General features: G+C 41.4%; 1 protein-coding gene across 1 annotated transcript; it reads right to left on the reverse strand.

The window, feature by feature from the left end:
- Positions 1-11,403: 11,403 nt before the first annotated feature.
- psma3 (proteasome 20S subunit alpha 3) lies at positions 11,404-17,258 on the reverse strand. The gene is made up of 11 exons (XM_006632149.3): positions 17,120-17,258; positions 16,033-16,115; positions 15,456-15,579; positions 15,221-15,322; positions 14,695-14,768; positions 13,870-13,942; positions 13,057-13,122; positions 12,600-12,646; positions 12,238-12,305; positions 11,605-11,669; positions 11,404-11,519 (listed from the first exon to the last, which is right to left on the reverse strand). Exons 1-11 carry the CDS (start codon positions 17,138-17,140, stop codon positions 11,475-11,477), a joined length of 768 nt encoding a protein of 255 aa, XP_006632212.1. The 5' UTR covers positions 17,141-17,258; the 3' UTR covers positions 11,404-11,474.
- Between the last annotated feature and the right edge of the window lie 312 nt (positions 17,259-17,570).

Here is a 17,570-nt window from a genome sequence, read left to right on the forward strand (position 1 = left end):
CGTCTTTTCTATTGCTCGGTGACGTCAGCGCAGCGCCACCGGAAGCGGGAGGAGGGGGGAGGGACGTGTAAAGTAAACAGGCGTCTCGTGAGCGGAGTGTGGACGCACGCTGGGGAGGAAACTTGCGGGATTGTCGCATCCGACGGAGAAGAGGGATTTCTCTCTCGTTGCAGAACATTATCCGGCTGTGTGCTTCGCAGTAAACGTTGTTTTGCATTACATTGCATCTGCAGTCCCGTTCAAGCCAAGCTAGAGCTGTGTTCCCCTTGTGTCGTGCCGACCGGTAGAGTATTTGGAAAGGCTGCTGCGTCACAGAGGTTTTTGGAAGGACACCGATTATCGTAATTTCATACTAAAATATGAATTAAAAGTGTCGATGTTAGGGGAATGCATTTTCCTTGTGCAGATCTCCGCCAACAAACGGGATAGCCAGCCAATGGTATCCAAGTGGCTGACTTCTGTTTGACAAATGAAACTAACTGCAGCTTTTTTTTTTTAAGTTCCAACTTTTTTCGTTTTGTGTAATAACTTTCCCGTATTCTTGCTACTACAGCTGTGGCTAAACCTTTGCAACTCCGCAAGATAATAATTATGTAGATTGTCTTATATTATTCAATGTCACGTGGGTTCAATGTCACAAGGTGTGGTATTCTGCCAAGTAGCTTGTCAGATAGGTTGCCAACTTCAAAAGATTAAGAAGCGTTAGGATTTCGACATTTTGAAATGCAGTATGCCTTTTCGAAAAATTTCAGTAATGAAATGTGTGCTGCATAATTGGAAGTTTTCAAAAGCTGACAGAAGTCATAATTGGTAGAGGTGTCTTGAGTCAGACTGATGTACCCTGATAAGTCTTTTATCCTCTGCTTCTGGAATCAAAGTTCTTTTTAGAGTTAAAAACCAGCAAGGAGAAAAATGGAAAGCAAAGGGCATGATTAAGTATCCTTGAAGTCCTGTGATTTTTTCCAGTGGAGGGAGGACTCCTTTACCCATTGGGCAAAGAAAGAACAAAGATTAGTATCTGAAAACTCTCGGACATGCAGCTCAGCCCTAGAGCTCAGCCCTTTTTTGTGGTGTGGATTCTGCTTGCAGAATAATAATAATAATAATAATTGCTTACACTTATATAGCGCTTTTCTGGACACTCCACTCAAAGCGCTTTACAGGTAATGGGGACTCCCCTCCACCACCACCAATGTGCAGCATCCACCTGGATGATGCGACGGCAGCCATAGTGCGCCAGAACGCTCACCACACATCAGCTATCAGTGGGGAGGAGATAGCTGATGCTGATAGCTGATTCCAGCCAATTCATAGAGGGGGATTATTAGGAGGCCATGATGGGGTAAAGGCCAGGGGGGAAATTTGGCCAGGACACCGGGGTTACACCCCTACTCTTTGCGAGAAGAGCCCTGGGATTTTTAATGACCGCAGAGAGTCAGGACCTCGGTTTTACGTCTCATCCGAAGGACGGCGCCTGTTTACAGTATAGTGTCCCCGTCACTATACTGGGGCATTAGGACCCACATGGACCGCAGGGTGAGCGCCCCCTGCTGGCCCCACTAACACCTCTTCCAGCAGCAACCTTAGTTTTTCCCAGGAGGTCTCCCATCCAGGTACTGACCAGGCTCACACCTGCTTAGCTTCAGTGGGTTGCCAGTTGTGAGTTGCAGGGTGATATGGCTGCTGTACAAGCTGTACAAGAATGACAGAGCTTCTTGTGGTTGAGCCTCACAGGTGAAGGAGTGCTTAAGAAGATAAAGGGCGTTGTTGCTTCGGTCTTGGCCTAGGCACTTGCTGAAACTCGAGCCTTTTGAAAAGTCACTGTCAGGCTAGGAAGTTAGGAAAAGTTCATCTGTAGGAACTACAGTGGCGCAAAGGCCTCTTGGAAGAATCTGAAGGATTTTTAAGGAGACCTGTAGTCACTGGGAGTTGAGAGTGGGGAAGTCCTGAAAACCCTTACCTCAGCGAACACTATGAAGTATTATGTTTCCTGTTAAGCGTGTCCAACTATTTTTTGTTGTTTAAGTGATGTTACAGGTAGTGGACAAAACATGGAAACACCAATGTTCAGTTACTGAACGGGGCGTTGGGTCGCTGTGTGCAGCCAGTGGAGTTCTATAGGAGGGACGCAGCACGTCTCCTGCAAAGACGTCAGTCAGATCAAGGCTGGTTGGTGGAGGAGGAATCTACTGCCTCAGGCTTTGTTCCAGAGTATCCCATACAGTAAAGGCTCATTGGGTTTGGATTTGGTCCTGAAAACGCCATGACGTCTAACATCAGTGTCCAGCCCATCAAACCACTGGGTAGTCACACATGCTCAGAGGATGCCACATGCTTAAATAATCGTGTGCAATCGTTCTTATATTGTATTTGGATCTTTTTGCATCTTGTCTTAAGCCTCAGGTTAACCTTTATTGAGCTGGATAAGTCCATCAAGGGCATATTCTCATTTATAATGACAACCTGGAGTATTCCTATTTAAACAACACGGGATTTACTGGAGCAATCTAAATGTTAAACCCTGCCATAGGACCAGTAGCAGCCTGTGGTTATTTACACAGCTTCTCTGAGTTTGCATACCTGGGTTACTTAGATAGACACATTATTTCTGATTGTCGGTGTACCTCAGTTCTACCAAATGTAATAATAGAGTATCTTTTATTTATAAAACACCTTTCCTTAACCAAGTACGCTGTGCATAATGATTAGTATAATAAAAAAGAAAAAATAGCATACAACAAGAGCATACAGTTTTATACAGATAGAACCTAATACAATCAGACATAGGCCCTGGTAAAAAGGTGAGTTTTGAGTTTAGAGTTGAAGAGAGTCCATAAATTTGTCTCGTGTAGGGTCTGAGGAAGGGCATTCTATTACAACAGAGCAGTCACAGCAATAATAATAATAAAAATAATATTAATTGCTTACACTTATATAGAGCTTTACGGGTAATGGGGACTCCCCTCCACCACCACCAATGTGCAGCATCCACCTGGCATGATGGCATGATTACCTAAAGTCCGAGATTTAGTCCTAGGTATGGAGAGCACTTGAACTGTTCAAATGTACAACTAAATGTCACGTTCGACTCGGAAGTACAGAGATCCTCCTCACAGTGGTATTGGGCGTTGACACTCGTTTTGGGAAGGACTGCAGTGGGATACATTTCAGCAGTCGATTGTCATCACGTGTGGAGAGAATGAGATGACAGCTGTTCGGGAAGCACTGACACAGCCGGAGTGAATGTTTCCCACACTGTTGAGGAATGTAGGCCCCTTTGTTTCACTCTGAACAGGCAGCAGGAGGACAGCAGGCAGACAGTTCTGGTAACTGACATGTCTAACTCTGCATTTCAAGGGAAGTGTGAGAAGGGAGTGAAGGCTCCACACAGGAAGGTGTGTCTGTGTGTGTGTCAGACCACACTCCTTCAGAGTACTGGCACCATCCCTAGTTGTGAAGCAGCTCCATTGCGCTCTGTGGGTCAACAGCAAGTAACCTGTGCCCCACAGGATGATCTGATCTGCGTTCTTTCACTGGGAATAGTGTTGAACTGCTGAGTTTTCTTTTCACATTATTGTTTCAGCAGGTTGTGTAGACCATCAAATCGTGATATTGGTGTAGCTGTCTGGTAGCTGTTGTATTGTATTTTATAATTAATATAGTCATGTCTGCGGTCAGGCAAGGTGCACGTCTTAAAACTTACCTGAATTAAAGTATACTTGACCTTAACGTAGGTCTTGTGTAAGTTGCTGACCATTATAGACTTTGTGACTTTTTCCACAGTTACTTACATGTGTTCTTCATGTCTTTTTGCTGCTAATGAAATCAAAGAAGTGTACCCTGTACAGCTGTGTGTTACTCTTACACAGGAACTGCCTTAATGAGGCCCATCATAAGTATGAGCTAGGGATTTAAAGGACAAATGCGTAAGAGATTGCGTAAGAAGAAGTAAAGCAGCACAAACTGATAAGAAGTTGTGACCTAATGGTACTGTGAAATTCAGTGTCTGTGTGCCTTACAAATCTGTCACTTTGAAGAAAAGCCAGGCAGTTTTCCACAGTCTAATTTATATGACACACCCCTGTTGGTTCTATAATGATTGAGTCACATTAGCTTTCTCTTCATGACAAAGTGGACACAAAGTCATGCTGGTATTTAAAAGAAGGAGTTAAGACCCTTACAAAAACGATGCTTTATGTTCCTAAATCTACCGGTACTGTAAAAGATGAGGGATGTCAGGAAGGAAATACAGTGCATCTCAGGTCTCGAACTGCAGTCAGAGTAAGGAAGTACAGTGAAATTACCATCAACGTCAACATGCAGACTCCCAGACTCCTAAAATTAGCGTTAATGACTCACCTGTTCTATTAACCTGTGGCCAACAAAATCAAGTCCTCTTCCTACACAGATCTTCCCAATGCCAAACCATTCACTGTTTTTCCTTAGAGCCGGCTGTCATCCATGATGGTGCTCAAAGCGCAGCCGTGTATCTTGGCAATGTCGAAATGAGTATTGTAGGGGCGGGCACCTCGAGCCCAGTTGTGTTGGCAGTATTAGTTGTGGCTTTGCTTACATGATGCCTGGTCATCCTGTCACTGGGTTATTCAGTGCAGTTGAGTATTCTGGCATCCATTCAAGGCTGTAGCAGCGCTGGAACCTGATGGTGGATTGAAGGGCCTGGAATGAACATGGCATAAGAAATCGGGAATGCGTTCAACCCAGCTGGCTTGTTTGGCTGCTAGTAGCTCATTAACCTGAAGACCTTGTCCAGCGGCTTCTTGACAGAAGCCAGAGCATCCACATTAACGGCATGGCTGGGAATGTCCTGTCCAGTTGGATTGCAACATTCCCAAAGGATGTAACTACACCCACTGAGCTGTAGCATCCTAAAAGTGTGATTAAGCTACCAAGTCTGTTGGCCCAGTGAACATGGAGTCATCGCTGTTGCACCTGCAGACTCGAAGGCACACGTTTCTTACCGTGTTCTGCCCTCTGCCGTTTCTTATTTAAGTGGCAGGTGGCAAGGAGAGCGAAGAGGGGATGTGAGCATTGACTGAGCTCTCGGGTAGATCACACCTTCACAATCTTAAATTCAAGCAGGTTAAGTGGTTACAATTGCAGAAATACTGTGTGTGAAAGTATTCGGTTTTTGAAGTGTTTCATGTGTGCACATTTAGTGTGTGCGGACATAAATATGTGTATAAAGAGTCTTTGTCCGGAGTCCATTGCAGATCCCTGCAGTAGTTTTGTTGGTCCAATTCCTGTCCAAAGGAGCCCAAGGAATGCAGCCGAGAAGCTCAGAGGAGATGAGTATCTCGCTGTTCTAGAAAGCTGAGCCTTGCAGCGCTAGCCCCGCTGAGCGAGGGGACACGAGTTGGCGATTGGAAAGGACATGGACATTTATTGTCCTTCCACACACAGATGTCATCCTCTGAGCTGCCGTGCTGTGGTGTGTCAGTGACGTAGTCTGGAAAACAAGGGGAAGGTGCAAGAAGGCAAAAGAATGTGAATGTAAAAGGTCGGAAGGTAAAAATGAATGAGATATTTTATATAAAATGTAGAAATCGCTCCATTTCAACATTAGAACTTTGTTTTAAAATTGGGAGCGACATTACAAATGAAGCAGAAAGTGTGTCTGTTAGTTTTTTCAACCAGAAAAGTGTTTCCATGTAAGATTTTGTCATTGGAGAGCCTGCTTTACAGCACATTAGGAAATGTCACGTCTTGTTTCTGTCTTTCTGCTGGACTGCTTTTAGTTTGAAGGATGACAGGCCTGCGGGTTTAAATGCGTAAAAAACAAAAGGAGAGAAAATGTGGTCGGTGTCAGCTGCTTAACGACTGCAAGGGTGTGATTTGTGAGCAATTTGCAGCCTGCTGTCTAACCATTCATTCAGCCAGGACAGGGGGTTGGAACTAAGACATGATGTTTTCTCAATTCCCAGCCAGCTCAGACATAACTGGGATGGAATATGAAGGTCAGCCGCCTAGTGAAATCTGTGAAAAGGAAGGATTTTAATTCCTAGTGCAGGTTTGTTACTTGTTTACTGCAAGTAGCACTACATTCATTGTAGTGCTTTGTCATTCTTATCACTGTAACATACTTGCCCAGAGATAAAGGAGGGTTGTCTAATGACTCAGTAAACATTGTAGTGTCAGCTGCTGAGTACTTTCCTGCAAGACTTTGCAACAAACAGTTGACCCAGTTTGTGATCACGTTTCAAATCAGAAGTCAGGAGGTGGCAAGGAGTCCTGCAGCTGCTGGAGAGCTGCGTGACTCCTGGGTTTAGGTGAGCGAAGATCAGAGAAAGTTGCTTTTGCCCCCTATCAAAGGAAGCAAGCTTTCAGCTCTGCCATTAAGTTAAAAGCTGCAGGTTCGGTTTAAAAGAGCTGTGGTGCTAACCCACAGTGGGCAGCAGTGTGGAGTAGTGGTTAACATTCTGGACTCAGAACTGGAAGACTTTACAAAATCTTGATTGTTGCAGTTGAGTACTCACTGTGAATTAGGTTTTAACCATTATAATTTCTTTTGAGTTTGATAAGTACAGTAATACTGCTGTTGAACCTCTTGTACAGATTCAGTTTGCTGTTGCACAGAAGCAAATGACTGTGCATATTCAGACTGACAGCTCTACAGTTTAAAGAACTTGCCATTTTCTCATGCAGTAATCAAAAGGCTTAATTTTGGGCTGCAACCAGTCCTTTAGTGTTTTCTTGTTGCCATTCTTAACATTGACATGGAATGTAATTTTGTTTTAGTATTTAAGGAACTTCAAAGATTGTAGACATCCCTTCACTGGGTTAAAGATACACGATCTCACCATTTCTAATGCAGCTGTTGTCAGATGCTGTAGTTAGTACACATAACCAGATTAGTCCTAGTGCACGTTGGTGGACACTGGATGGAGTGATCGTTAATCTTGTAGTTACGTAAGAGAGAACAGCTTATGCATTGAGTGGAGAAGCTCTGACCTTAGGCCACGTGCAAGAAAAAAGATGCATTTTTGTTTAAACTGAAAAAATAGATATTAAATTAGAAATGGCAGCCAACTGAACCTGTTACTTGAGGACATTGGGGAATTGTTTGTTCTAGAAGTAAATTTCTCCTATTGAACCCAGCTGTGTCCATTAGCTAGGAAATTCTGCACAAATTACTCTGTATGCACATAGGAATTCATCCATCCATTTTCTAAGCATAAGCATGGCATATTTTCATAGTAAGTTGGGTGTAGTATTGTCCTGGCAGTGGCGGGCATGTGGAAGTAGGTTAAGAAAACCAAACTCCGTCTTTCTGAGAGTAACAGCAGTAAGGCTGCTGGAGTGATATTCAGTGTTGTGGGCTGGGCAACACTCTTCCTTGCTTCCTGCACTGACCTCCTACTCCACCCACAGGCACAGAGCATGAAGATATTCCTAATACATTAAACATTAGGTCTAAAATATATCGAAGAGTAACACACATAGGTGTGAGTTAAGTGTACTGTAGACATTTTTTAAAACTGAACATTTTTCCTTCCAAGCTGATCTGAGTATATAATTCTATGCCCTCCTTAGTTAACATAGAGTCATGAAAATTGATGATTTTCATTTTATGTACTGCAAGCGTCTTGTGGTGTGCTACACTGGTGGTTGGCACTTCTGCTTGTGCAGTTCAAGGTTCAAGTCCTTGCAGTGTAATGTTTCTGTACTAAGACTGCAGCTGTACATTTAATGGAATCTTACTTTCAAAACGTGACTAAGCATTCTAGTTCCTCACTAAATAACCTTGTTTAGCTGCAAGCATGCATTTTCTAAAGGTTTTCAGAATCTGGCCCGGCTTCTTGTATTGTGCTGAAACCAGAGTGTTGCTTAGAATTAAAAAAACTATTTTCTTTTGCTTAATCCATTTTCCATTTGAGCAAAGACTGCTTCTTATCTGTCTTAATTGTCAGGTTCAGTTTCCTTACACTGGGTGCTCATAACTAAAATGCTATTAAAAAGATTTATACCAACATTTATCAGTGTAATTTTAAGAAACTCTAAATTGATCTTTAATTTAATTTTGTCTTTAATTTGAGCCCATGTAATCTCCACACTGCTGTTTATCTTATAAATATCTCTTTAGCCAAATTTCACTGAAATGGGATTATTTTGCTTGCGTAGCTAGACAATTTTCAACAGACCATTATTCTCATTAATGGTCAAGTATGAAATCAATAACACCCTTTTGGATGCCTTTAGTGCTGTTTTCCATTCTTTTAGGTCAGGGGTGGGCAAACGTTTTTGGCACAAGGGCCACATAAAATTTTAAAACTGAATAGAGGGCCACTTCAGGCTGCTGTTACAGATAGCCTATGCCCTATATAAGTAGTTCAGGTGGGTAGCTGCATCAGCATGCGTAGTCTGTAAAGGAACAAGTAACAGGTTTATTCCATGCTGAAAAGAGGAGAGAGAAAACAACTTTTTGGCTGTGAATCCTTCTTCAGTTGAGCCTTCTTCAGGCTCACACCTGGAGAAGTCTTCACAGCCAAAACGTTGTTTTCTCTCTTCTCCTTTCAACATGGAATAAACCTGTTACTTGTTCCTATGCCCTATATAAGCTTAAAATCCAACATAGGCTTATTAGTTCAAGGTTAATGATAACCAGAGAGAAAAAAATATTTAAAACATTTTAAATATTAAAAAAACTGAATGAAACTTGATATTCAACCCACAAGCCAAGTCTTCACTTGAAGACGTACCTCGACCCAATGGGTCACTGTTCTGTGTGATAAACTTACTTTCTCAAATTTGCTCTTGCTCTCTGGACGAAGAAAATCTGCGGTTTCTATCATACATTCCTACAAAAGCTCCCCTTTAGAGAACGGCTTGCTTTGTTAAGCAATTTTAGATGCAGGCAGGTAGCTTGCCTTTGTGCTGGCCTCTTGGATAGTAGAAGGGCGGAAAAATACATTTTGCTGAGCCTGTAAACTAACACCCCGTTTGGAAGCTCTATTAGTCCACTCCTCACATGACAGATTGCTAGCATAGTTCACGTTTGGTATAAAAATGCCAACTGAGATTGTATTCTTTGAACACTGCGACACTTTCCTTACAAATTTAACGTATAGCCTTTGTTCCAACCTCTGTGAAGTATTTTGCAGTCCATTCTTTGTTGAACGCTCTGCATTCACTGTCAACTTTCTGCTTCTTCAATCCCCTCATGTTGGCGCAGGTTCCCTCACAGTGCGATGGGTCCACTCTGACTGGTGAATCAAACTGGTAAAGCAGGGGTTCCCAAACGGCTTGGGTCCATGCCTCCCTTGACCTGTCAAATTTTCCACATTATGCAATTTTTATTTTTAATCATTTTCAAATCCAAATATTTTGGTTAATGATGACTTTTTAGAAAGTCAACATCTTTGCAAAATGCAAATAAAATGACTTGGAGAAAGTAAAAATTTAACGAATGTTTTTACAAAAGGGGGAAAAAATACAATGTCTTTTTGTTTGTGCCTCTTAATGGGTAGGTGGGCTTGTTTAATAAATTAACATAATTCAATAAAAATACTGGGTAGTATTTTTTAAATGGCAACACACATCTCCTTCTCAGTATTGACTCTTGATCTGTACTTGGATTTGATAACTGCAAGTGCTGAAACCCCAGCCTCACAAAGGCAGGAAATTGCAAAGGGAAGCAGAGTTCGCACAGCTCTGTTGCTTATTCCTTGGTACTCCAGTAGTATGAGGGTTTTTGCATTATGCTACTCGGTACACAACTTTGTATGATGAAAGAAGAACTTTGCTGGGGACTGTAGTTTGGTTAGAAAAAGCAGCTTTCTGTTCATTAATTTAACTTGCACGAAAAATACTCACGAGACTTATCTAACTACTGTGAACAGTTTCCAAATGACATTTCAATTTACTGGGGAGCATGCTCTCAGCAGCCAACACTTGAAGGCAGACAACACACTGAGGACATTCTTCAGTGTCCACGATTGTGCACGCGAAACAGAAATTCAAGAAGCTGCCGTCATACTTTCTGTATTTGGTTTCCATTTCTCTTTAGAACTAAGCTCTATGTCCTTCACATTTTTTACTCACGTTTGAAAACCTCTCCATTGCGATCGTGTAACAGAAAACTCACAAAATGACCACTCATAGAAACACGAAACACCGAAGCCGCGGTCAACTGGTACGCTGCTTACAGACTGCCAAGTCTTGCCTAGGGTCGTGTGACACAATCTAGCTAGGTAGCGCGCGACTCCAACATTGTGTGCAGAAACAGCGGGTTTTGCTTGTAATAAACCTTCTTTGACTGGCGATACCTGCAACACCCCTGACCGACAATGGCACCTCCCCAAGGCGGCGCGATGCACAGTTTGGAGCCACCGTGGTAAAGTGTTCGTGCGCCCTCTAACGCAAGAATAATGAAATGTAAGAAAAAAACAGCACCAAACAAGGTGGAATATGGCAAATATTGACTCTTATTTTTTACTTCAAGGGCTGGTTTAAACTGGCTGGCGAGCCGTAGTTAGCCCACAGGTGTTTAGGTAAATCTCTGCCCAGAATTTTCTTAAACAACAGCACCACCTAAGGGAGCCACATACAAATTTGTGAAAGCAATCATATTCCAGTGGTCATTAGGAAAAGGCTAAAGGTTAACTAGAAATGTATAAAAGAAAGTACTATTGCCTGCATGTTCTATACACCACATGGTTACTTAAAGTAAGAGCTAAATCTTCTGTTCTTTGACATGTGGAATATTAATGCCTTCACATTTAATAAGTTTTCTGTAATTCTGACAACATTTTCCAATTAAATTACCAATTGACAGTTAAAGACAAACTCAAATCAAGTTTTAGAAAACACATGGCAGATGAAATGGAATGTAGACAATTGAAAAGTATTGCAGGTATTCTCAATAAGATAGACAGCTTCTTTAGACTTGGTGTGTCCCCTATGAAAAAGTTAACGTTGGCATTTCCTTCTACAATTCTGGAAAGCAACGATAAAAGGGCAAACAAAAAGTTCTACAGTAAATTTTACAATGTCACCTAATATAGATAATCTGTATCATGGTATTATAAAAAAATATATCATTAGAGTATGTTAAGAGAAGAGTGATCAGTTACATTCCCAAACTCTAATGGATGTCCTACTCTGACAGACTAAAAGAACTAAATCCTTAAAGTATTCACAAAGTCATGGTCTATTTCAGAGTCAGCTATGCAACACAAAATAGAAAACTGATCACAAGATACAAGCTACCCTGTCATGCTGTAGCTACAAAGCCAATATCTTGGCTTTAGGAAACAGCTGGATGAGATCCTTGGTTCACTTTACTAGCGACTAAACAAGCTTCATCTTGTTCGTATCCTTTGATTGCTTAAAAACTGGTAAAATACAGAATGATGTCAGTAAAAAATAAACGGAATGTAGAAAAAATCAATTGCAACAGTTTTATTTAAGATAGTTTTTTTTATGAAAACATTAAAGAAAATGCTGAACAGAGTGCTTTACATATTATCATCATCAGATTCATCCTCCTCTTCTAGAGATTCCTGCAAAGAAAGGACCATGTGTTAGAAATGCGAAGTGAATAGCTCAATACCTTCAATATGTGTTTATCTTTCTTGGCATGCTTACTTTAGCGTATTTCTCGGCTTCCTCTTTGATGTCTTTCGGTACCAGTTCATGTCTGCCCTTTGTTACTGGAAAAATACAGAAAAGAATCACATGAAACTTTTAGCCATAGGTAGTAAACCGCACCCAATAACCATGGTTATAAAGTTTAATTGATTACATCTTCAGATCATCTTCACAAGTCTCTGCAAACATCAGCCTTACTAAACGACACCTAACACCCAAGGACTGCGTGATTTGATAAGTGGTTCTTTGAGGACTGCAAGACCGATACAAAGGTACAGTGTTTTTTACCACACACACACAATACAGCTGCTTCAACATTCCAATTTTCAATCCATCCATAATCTTACACAATAATTTGAAAGTGTTATATCTGTAAACTGTACACCTGATCCTCAAATATCATAAAACAAAAATTAGCTCAGCAGCATGACAACACTTACAGGCAGTTAGAGAACGCTCATTATTTTTGCAATGTTTATAGCCTGGCAGCACTGTCTTTTTCAGCACAATTGTATGCCGCAAAAACATATAACCAATTGTTCTCTAAATTTACAAAGACGAGCTGTTGGAAGGCCATTATAATAACAATATAAAAGTGTAAAGACAAATAAAGGATCAAAATTAAACTACCTTCTCCAACCCAGCTGAGTTCCAGTTCAAAGGCTTTATCTTTTACTTCATCATGGACAATGTAGATTCTGAAATTAAAGAGAAAACCACTATAGTAAATATTTTCTGAACCCCCCACTACTATATAAAAATAGCTAAATAGCACTCTTTCAGACCATAAGAACAAAATATTTTTGGTGTCAAGTTGAAGATTTACAGGCAAACGACTTCCACCTTGCTAATCTCACTGTTCTTTTAATCAGATTTGGCATGTTCTAATTACAATACCACTCATTTGGTTATATTGGTTTTATACATATTTGACTGGATGACTTTACAAAAAGCTTGTATCAAGACATTTGGGGGGAAAAAAAAGGACTTACATTCTAGCCACTTCTTTTACCAGTTCCCTGCAGGTCAGTTCTTTCATCTGCAATAAGGAATAACACTGTGCCAGCCAGAGTATAACAGGATGTCTTGTTTCATTAGTAAACCTAAAAACACCCGAGGCTCAGGAAGCGAAGGATCTCACTCGGGGATCAGCCTGCGAGTCCTGTGTTCCTGCCCAGATCGCGTGACTGGATCTCCGCAAGCGCCGGTGTACAGTTAGGAATCAGAAGCCAGGGCTCTCGTGGCTTTCCAGGTGCCCACATGGTGGCAGAGATCACCGAGACCTGACCAGACTGGCAGGTGGAGTGGATCACTCGGCTCTCACAAGATTACAAAAAGCCCCAATTGCAAATATATTTTGTCACATATATAGTTATATTAAAGCGTAATTAAATACAAATGGGGCATGGGTATAAAGTCAAAATGTCTGTTAATAAAAATGTACAGTACCTGGAGTTTTTCAATCTCTGTCTTTGCAGCTTGTCTTGCCTTTCCAATAGCACATCCCCAGTAACCCTGATTTTAAAACAAAAGTGTGCATTTCCTTAACCATCCAACAATGGACATTTATTTTTTAATACAAGAAGCATGCAGAACCTTTACAGCAAGATGACAAATGATGGGCATTTCTAACAGCAGTGTTCTTGTCCAATCAGCAAGTATCATGTATCGTGCCCAGTGCAGTTACTCCCCAGGGTAATTTATGTCCATGTCAGTGCCAAAGGAGGAAAGTGGAGTTTACTCCTTCAGGGACATGTCTTCACATGTGAGCCCTTAGCTGTGCATCACAGTCAAACGCCAAACTGTCATCTGAAAAACTCCCAAGAGGGACACAGAGGGAGGCCAGCCATCTGCTGCAATCTTGACAAATCTCAGTCTCTCTTACCTCCCTTTCAAGTTTATATAACTTATTTTGGATGCAGGCTTTTAATTTCAAGGTACAAAAAATGTTTTAAAACAAACAGAAGTACAAAAAGCTTACTTGAAAGCAAAAATGAGAAAAGTGCAATAATGTCTCATGAAAGTTACACTAAAATGGACACTTTTGTCAATATTGTCTTTAGAAACTCAACATCACTAACAGGAACAAGTAATAGGTTTATTCCATGCTGAAAAAAGAAGAAAGAAAACACGTTTCGGCTGTGGAGCCTTCTTTGGCGACAATGGAAAACTATTAAGATTACAAGATAACGGAATAAGACATTAAAATCTGTCCAGACCTTCAGTGTTCCACTTATCTGGCATAACAAAGGACCTGCTTACGTAAGAAACTCCTGAAGGGTCCACCATATACAGCTGGGGACCATCGTCTTCGTCATACGACCCCAGCATGAAGCTGAACAAGCAAGGAGAGTTACAGTCAGAGTGGTCTACTGTAATGCCTTATTCACCAGGGTATCTTCTAAAGTACTACACTGGCTTCCTGTACAAGGAATGAAGACATGCTAATGAGAAGTACTCCGCATCGGTACATAACTCCTGCCCTGTGTAAGTTACACTGTTTCCCTGTTAAATTACAGTAGACTTCAGGCTTGTCCTGCTCACCCAGAAAGTACTGAATGGTCTAGCTCCAAGTTATCTTAAAGACCGACTGCATGATTATAATCGAGCCCTTTATTCGATATCTGCTGATTCAGGCTGTTTTACTCTGCTGATTCAGGCTCCACACACAGAACAGCAGAGCCTTTACGTGTGCAGCAGCACCACAACTGTGGAACTCACTGACAAATCTACAAGAGACTGTGTGAGATAGAAAAACATAAGACTATAATTACAGAAAGACCAAGCATTTCACTAAAGTATTTAATGCCAATTTTCATTTAATTTTAGTTTACTAGGGCCGATTGCTGGACTTAAACAGAACTATAAGGCTTCTTTATTATAGCAGCCATGTCTCTCTTTTCACAATATTCTAACTGTACATCACAGCCCCAGATACTGTATTTTACTAGATTTGCCTACAGCTGAAACTACAATACACATGGAAATTCAGTTCAACTTTGTCATTTACTTACACAGGCACATAGTACAGTGTATTTTAAAGTAGTTATTCGCCACTGTTAATAAACAAAGATTGAATCCCATTACCTGCACCCGAAGGGCCTGACCGCACTGTACAGGGTGTACGCGTGCACGTACATGGCCACTCTGTCAGCAAGGTGCTGCAAGAATAAGACAGAAGTTGTAATCAGACTATCACTCCATGCTACTACCCCAGAATAAGCCGACCATACACGGAATCTCTTTAAAATTGTAAAAATAAACAGTGCAGAAGTTACATAATACAGTTCAGTTGCTGTTTTTACCAAATGTTGCCTTCCTTGTGTGAAGGCATCTGTGAAATAAATACATCTTCTACATGAAATCTTGCCTCTTGTCAAAGCAATATCAGAAAAAAACACCATTTTCTTTCAAGAAGGTATTTCCTCCTAGTAAATGTGATCTGTCACTGTGCGTACTGGTAACTTCTGTCAGTTTCTACTTCTCTTTCGAATGAAGAGGTCAAGGACTAAACATCTTTCGTCAGAAGTTACACGAAAATGAACCATTCTTTTTAATGGGATGATAATGGTGGCTTAGGGACTATTTTATGGTTGTTAAAAAAATCTCCTACCTTCAAGGGAATGTCATGACCATAATTGGACCTGAAGTTGGAAGCCTCCTCTCGCGCAATTTCCGAAAGAGATCGCGCATCTGCCAAGAGTCCTGCCACCGCCTGTGGGGCAAAACGAAAGGCATCTTTATGCTCCTTTACCATCTTTTCTAATGGGTATTTTACATCTAAAAGTGTGAAAGAATGCCAACTCGCAGCCTAGCCTTTTTTGGTGAAATGCTGAAACAGACATTACCATTCCCACATGCCGGTCGATGTTGAAGATGCGTTTGTTTGAACCCTCTTCATACAGCTTGGAGAGGACAAGCTTTTCAACTCCAAACACCACCCCATCTTTGCACCTGATCCCAATGGCTGTGCTACAGAACGGAAACAAAAACCATTTTAGTAGCAGCAATGAGAGCAAATTCTGGCTGGGAGAATCCAAAGAGTATGAACAGACCAGGTGTTTAGTCCCTTCTTAAAAACCAATGGACTGAAGCAAACAATCAAAAAATATTCTGAGCTTCTGATGGGACTAATATAGTACACTGCACACACACACTTCTCTATCTTTGTACCCACTGAATCAATATTTCCTGGAGCCATGACATCACTTTAGTTTTACCGCTGAAATGCCAGTGGAAACTAGTCTTCAAAGTCATTGCCATGCAGCAGCTCACGACAATCACATGTGTTTTGCGCAGCACTAAGTATCTAACAGGCACATCAGCAGCAAAGGTGTACAAAACGTTAAGCATGCCTTTGCAATTTTCTTCACAACACCAACTCCTTTCTGCATTCACAGTTCAGAAAGAGGAGACAAGACTCACCTGCTGTTTTCTACTGCTTTCATGGCGTATTCAACTTGAAAAACTCTCCCGTCTGGGGAGAATGTAGATGCAGACAAATCATACTGAAATCAGAGGTGTACAACCACAATCAGACGGGAGGATTGAGCTCTGTGAAACCACTTCTTTCAGAGTTCATACATCACATCAGTGTAGCTCACATGGGTGCCATCTGTGCTATTCAGCCATAATTCGAAACAAATTGGTAAATTATTCTGAGATGTGTCTGTGACAATCACATTAATTCACGTCAAGTCTTTGTCATTTTGCTTTACGAATGAAAAAAAACAACAAATGGTAAACGTGGCATCCCCGTGCCCCAATCTAGGTATTAGACAAAAATATAGTACTCTTCTGTGCAGAGTTGTTTTAACGAGCTTAAATAGAGAAGCCTCTGATTGCACCCGGTGAATTACAATTATAATATCGAATTACACGTTAAAATATAACAATTCAAAGCACATCTTTTCCATTTCTGCCTTGTGTTCCACCTTGTGTTGAATATTGTTTATCATTTCTACTCTTTCAAAATGGAAAAACAACAATACAGGCAACGGTAACATGACTTAAAACCCAATCATTCCCACAGACCCCCCCCCGCCCAAAGTCATGCTTGCCTTCCTATAATTAAATAATGTATAAAATAGGAAGGAAATAAAATATAAATATAATAGGAAGGAATGGGTAGTACTGACTCTATGATGAGTTGCTAACAAATTGCTACAAGTACCAATCGCTTTCACTTTCACCATCGCCGACCGAGCTAGTGACTCAGCAAGCATACAAGTCCGCACAGTCCTCCGGACAATCGTTATCAGCGCCTTGCAGCGTATCTCACAGAGCAAAAAAAAAAATAAAAAACAAAGTACAAGAGAGACAACCTCTCCGTGACAGACACGTTCATGACTGAAAGCACAACAAGAAGCCACCGAAATTCAGCGGACCTCACCGCTCACGTACGGCTAGCTAAAAAGGCCGGAAAACGCTTAGTTCTAAAAATGCCCAACTTTGCTAAGATACAGTAATTTATCCGCCATAATGGCAGACATTTCAAAGACTCGTCGCTTACCCCGGTGCCAATTGAACTCATTTTGGGCTACAACGTCAAGAATATATGTATTGTTGCCCCTACAAGCTGTTCTTTCTCGCTGGCTAGGTTTGTCAATTTCCCGACTTGCCACACTCTCCCACCGGCTAACAACGCACAAGCCGATTGGCTGAAATCTCGCCCCACTGGGATGAGCGGCGCTGCCGGGACTGTCCTCGGCTCTTCGGACAGCGCCGCCTGCTGGTGGAAAGGACAAAACGGCCTGTTTCCCCTTTGGAAAGCCGTCACGTTGTACGGGGTTGTGGCTCATCAAACTTCTTGCGATTCTGCTTCACGCAGAGTGGAGAGTCCGTTTGTACCACGCGTACCTTCTCGAAAAATACAGCAGAAATTCCGAAGCAATGATTTCATATATGTATACACTGTTTATGATTTGTGATGCGTTATAAATGTTACATGTTGTTATGTGTTA

The sequence above is a fragment of the Lepisosteus oculatus genome, chromosome 8 (assembly GCF_040954835.1).
Source record: "Lepisosteus oculatus isolate fLepOcu1 chromosome 8, fLepOcu1.hap2, whole genome shotgun sequence".
Lineage (NCBI taxonomy): Eukaryota > Metazoa > Chordata > Actinopteri > Semionotiformes > Lepisosteidae > Lepisosteus > Lepisosteus oculatus.